Consider the following 4063-nt stretch of genomic DNA (forward strand, 5'->3'; position numbering starts at 1 on the left):
CCTCGGGCCTCATGAAAGCAGAAATTATTCAGCCCATTTTTAGAGCCAAAAAAGTTGTTTCTTTCATCCATTGATTCATGTGCTCTCCCCCATGTGAACCAGCCTTGCATACTTAAGAAGCACACTGTCTCATATTTCAAGTAGGTGTGATGACCAGCCCATCTTTTAAGAATTATGTTCCCAATCTTTATTCTTGAACTTGACAAAAGTGCATATACAGTATCAAAATCTGTGTCGACATCCATGTGCAGTTGAACATCGAGCAGTATTACCACTTCATAACTTCTTGTGTTTTGTTGCACGTTAAGTTGAGTTAATTCTCCAAAATCTTTGGCTGCCTGTAACTTGATTTTTCTCCTTGATATGCCAATGTTACCTTTTAGTGTCCTTCTAGTTGATTGAATTCATAGCATTGATACTACTATATGTAGTTCTTCAGTAAGGTAAGGCATTATCATATACATCTTTCCAGTTTGACAACCAATCCCAGCATTTTCGGAAGTACTGCTAGCAGAAGAAGAGAGACTAGACAAATATCTTCTTGTTTGGCCGGCATCGGCAATAAGCATCTCAACACCAATTATAAAATTCTGAAATTCTGCAGATTCCTCAGTGTCTTTAATAAATCGAGCCTTCGCAGCAAGAAACACCAGAACTCCTTCTTTGTCTACCAATAATAGTATATTCTGTGATCTGAGTTTGGTAATAGCACTGATCCCCTTTGTTGCATCCTTTAGCTCCTTGAAACCTTCACTCTGATATAAGGGCATTGTGATTTATCTTCATTTACTATCTTCCTGCTTTGATTGTCCAGATCTCTAAAATGATATGCTTCAATAGGACCAAAATCCAATGCATAGTTTGCTAGGTGATCTGCCAGCTTGTTCCCTTCTCTGAAAACTTGTGATATTCTTTGGTTGCATCTCTCCTTCATTCTCCTTATTTCCTCCACTTGTTCCACAATGTTCCATAGATGTTTCCATATGCCATCTATTATATTTTTCAGTAACAACGAGTCAGTTTGTAGCCATATGTTAGAGTAATTCAATAACCTGCATATTCTCAATGCCTCCACCATTGCTTCAGCTTCATCTTCATTGTTTGAGCCCTCATTAATTTCCCTACCTGCAGCATACTGAACATCACCATATTCATCTCTCAAGCACACCCCAATCGAACTTCTTCCCGGATTGCCTCTAGATGCAGCATCAGTATTAGCTTTAATCCAACATTCCAATTGAAACTCCCAAAGCACTTTCTCAAATTTCAGCTTAGGAGTATAATTCTCAAGCACCAATAACATGTCCTGCAATTTATGAGGAACATGCAGTCCTGGTTTTCTTAGTTTTATCAGTGATTGTAATGTGTTGGACACCTGATAAATAACCCGACTAACAAATACAACTTCACCATGTTTTAAGCTATTTCTCCTTTTCCATATTTCCCAACAGATACACGAAGGTAGGGCTTGTAGTATTGGTTTAATTCTTGGTAGTACAGGTGATGTCCAGCACTTTGTTATTGCCTGATGCAAACTCAGTCCCTCTATTGCTATTCCTGTCCTGTTTAGAAAAAAATTCCATACTGTCCTTGCTGCATTTGCTGTATAGAATAGGTGTGTTAATGTTTCTTCATTTGGTTCTGCACAACACCAACACTTAGATGCCATTGAATAGCCTAATCTACGCATGAAGTCATCAAGAGGCAGCTTTGCTCTCCATATTTTCCACATAAAGAAAGCAATTTTAAAAAGCATACCTTTTACCCAAATCAAACAATATGCTCTTCTAGGATCCTCTCTCCTCCTTAAATAATCCCATGCTGACTTTACAGTGAAATTACCCTTTGTTTCTAGCATCCAAAAAGGAACATCTAAATCATTAGATATAACTGGAGGCTTAACTCTCTCAATTATATGTGTTGCAAACTCCTCTGGTAAGACCTCCAATAGCCTTTCCACATTCCATCGACCATCCTCGCCCACATCACTAACATTGTGTATGTTATCATTAATCGCAAAATCTGCAGGAACAAGAAAGTATAAAGCACCCAGCCCTGTCCAATTGTCATACCAGAATAATGATGAGCCCATTCTAGGTTGCCAAAAAATTTGATGTTCAATTAATTCTCTACATTCCATCATTTTTCTCCAGACATGAGAACCTCCCTTCCACGGCACTACCACAGAATTCATTTTTTTACAATATTTCTGGCTCATAAAGGAACTCCAAAGGCTTGGTTTAGTCCTGAAAATCCACCAAAGCTTGCAGAAAAGTGCCTTAGCTACGTCATGTAGAGATCTAAATACAATGCCTCCTTCTTCATATGGCATACACAGATTGGTCCAAGAAGCCCAGTGCCTACTAGTACCACCCACAGAACTACTCCAAAAGAATTGTGCAAACATCTTATGAAGCCTTTTAATAACATAGTTAGGAGGATTGACAGCGGATAACAAGTGAATGGGCATGCTCTGTAAGACATTAGTTATTAAGACTGCTCTACCCCGAATGGATAGAAGTTTACCTTTCCAGCTTTGCAATTTGTCAAGGACTTTGGTCAGCAATCCTTAATAGTATTCCATCTTCCTCATAGCATAGAAAATTGGGCATCCCAGATAGGTGAAGGGGAGTCCTGCCTACCAATTCCAGTAGTCCTCTCTACATTCCTTACTACTTCTTGATCTACCAAGTGATGAATATATACAACAGATTTACCTTTATTAACCAGCTAGCCTGATGCATTTTCATATACTTGTAGGATCTCCATGATGAGTCGAAGAGAAGTTGCATCAGAAGAACTGAAGATTATGGTGTCATCTGCGTTTGTAAGATGATTGATTTTTGGGCTCCATTTAGGCATTCCAAAGCCACAAAAGTACAGGTTTGTATGTAGAGAATTCAATCCCCTTGACAAAGCTTCAGCAGCCAGAATAAAAGTATCGGAGACAATGGATCCCCTTGCTTTACTCCCCTCGATAATTTGAAAAAATCATGTGGTTGTCCATTTATTAGAACTGAATACCAATTATTTCCAACCAAATCAAATACCAATCTAATAAACCTTTCAGAGAATCCCATTTTCCTCAGCACTTTAGTAAGAAATAACCATGACAACCTATCATATGCTTTCATCAAATCGAGTTTGATCACAACATTAGGACCAGCTTTAGTTCTGAGCCTCATATCTGTGACTATCTCCTGAGTTAACAAAATATTTTCCATTATGCTTCTATCCTTCACAAACCCTGCTTGCTCCTCTGATATTAAGCCTGGTAATATGCCCACCATTCTATCATGAACTACTCTTGAAAAGATCTTGTTGACGAAATTGCTAAGACTTATCGGGCGTAAGTCTGAAAAGGTATTGACTTCTTTCTTTTTTGGTAACAGGACTAAATTTGTGTGGGTCACACTTTTGGGAAGTTGCTATCCACAGAAGAAGGATAATACCATCTGCACAATGTCTTCACCTATAATCTCCCAGCAAGATTGGTAGAATAGTCCAGTAAAACCATCTGGCACTCCTGCTGAATCTCCATTCAACCCAAAAACTGCATGCTTGATTTCCTCTCGAGTGGGATTGTTGTTTAGCTTCTCATTCTGCTCCATAGTTACCATGGATGGGATATGATCAATTATGTGAAAAGTTGTTGGAATTGTATCTTCCCTGAATTGCTCCTGGTAGAATTTTACTGCTTCTGCTGCAATCTGATCATCCTCTTCCACCCAATTTCCAAGAATGTCTTGAATTCTGGTGAGTTTTAACCTTTTCCTTCTTCCATTAACTTGCGCATGAAAAAATCTTGTGTTTCGATCACCATCCTTAAACCAAGTCATTCCGGCCTTTTGTCTCCAAAATTGTTCTTCCAATGCCAAGTATTTTATCATTTCAGCTTGAACCTTACGCAACCTTTGTCTGTTCATTTGAGTAGGGGAAAGCTCAAATTGTCTTTCATGAACTAGGACCACTTCTTCTAGGCTAGCAATTTTCTGAAAAATATCTCCATAAGTAGCTTTACTCCAAGTAGACAAGGCTTTCTTAAGTTTCTTTAATTTATGAT

General features: G+C 38.5%; 1 protein-coding gene across 1 annotated transcript; it reads right to left on the bottom strand.

Annotated features, from left to right (window-relative positions):
- Positions 1-2730: 2730 nt before the first annotated feature.
- Positions 2731-3290, bottom strand: LOC107774497 (uncharacterized). The gene is made up of 2 exons (XM_016594049.1): positions 3051-3290; positions 2731-2973 (listed from the first exon to the last, which is right to left on the bottom strand). Exons 1-2 carry the CDS (start codon positions 3288-3290, stop codon positions 2731-2733), a joined length of 483 nt encoding a protein of 160 aa, XP_016449535.1.
- Positions 3291-4063: the final 773 nt, after the last annotated feature.

Source organism: Nicotiana tabacum, chromosome 16 (assembly GCF_000715075.1).
Source record: "Nicotiana tabacum cultivar K326 chromosome 16, ASM71507v2, whole genome shotgun sequence".
NCBI lineage: Eukaryota > Viridiplantae > Streptophyta > Magnoliopsida > Solanales > Solanaceae > Nicotiana > Nicotiana tabacum.

Bases quoted from the DNA above. Each gene is read 5' to 3' on its own strand.
- LOC107774497 (XM_016594049.1), bottom strand. From the start codon at position 3,290: ATGGTGGGCATATTACCAGGCTTAATATCAGAGGAGCAAGCAGGGTTT. The intron at 2,974-3,050 runs GTATTTGATTTG...CAAATTATCGAG, and splicing joins CTGAAAGGTTTATTAGATTG to GGGAGTAAAGCAAGGGGATC.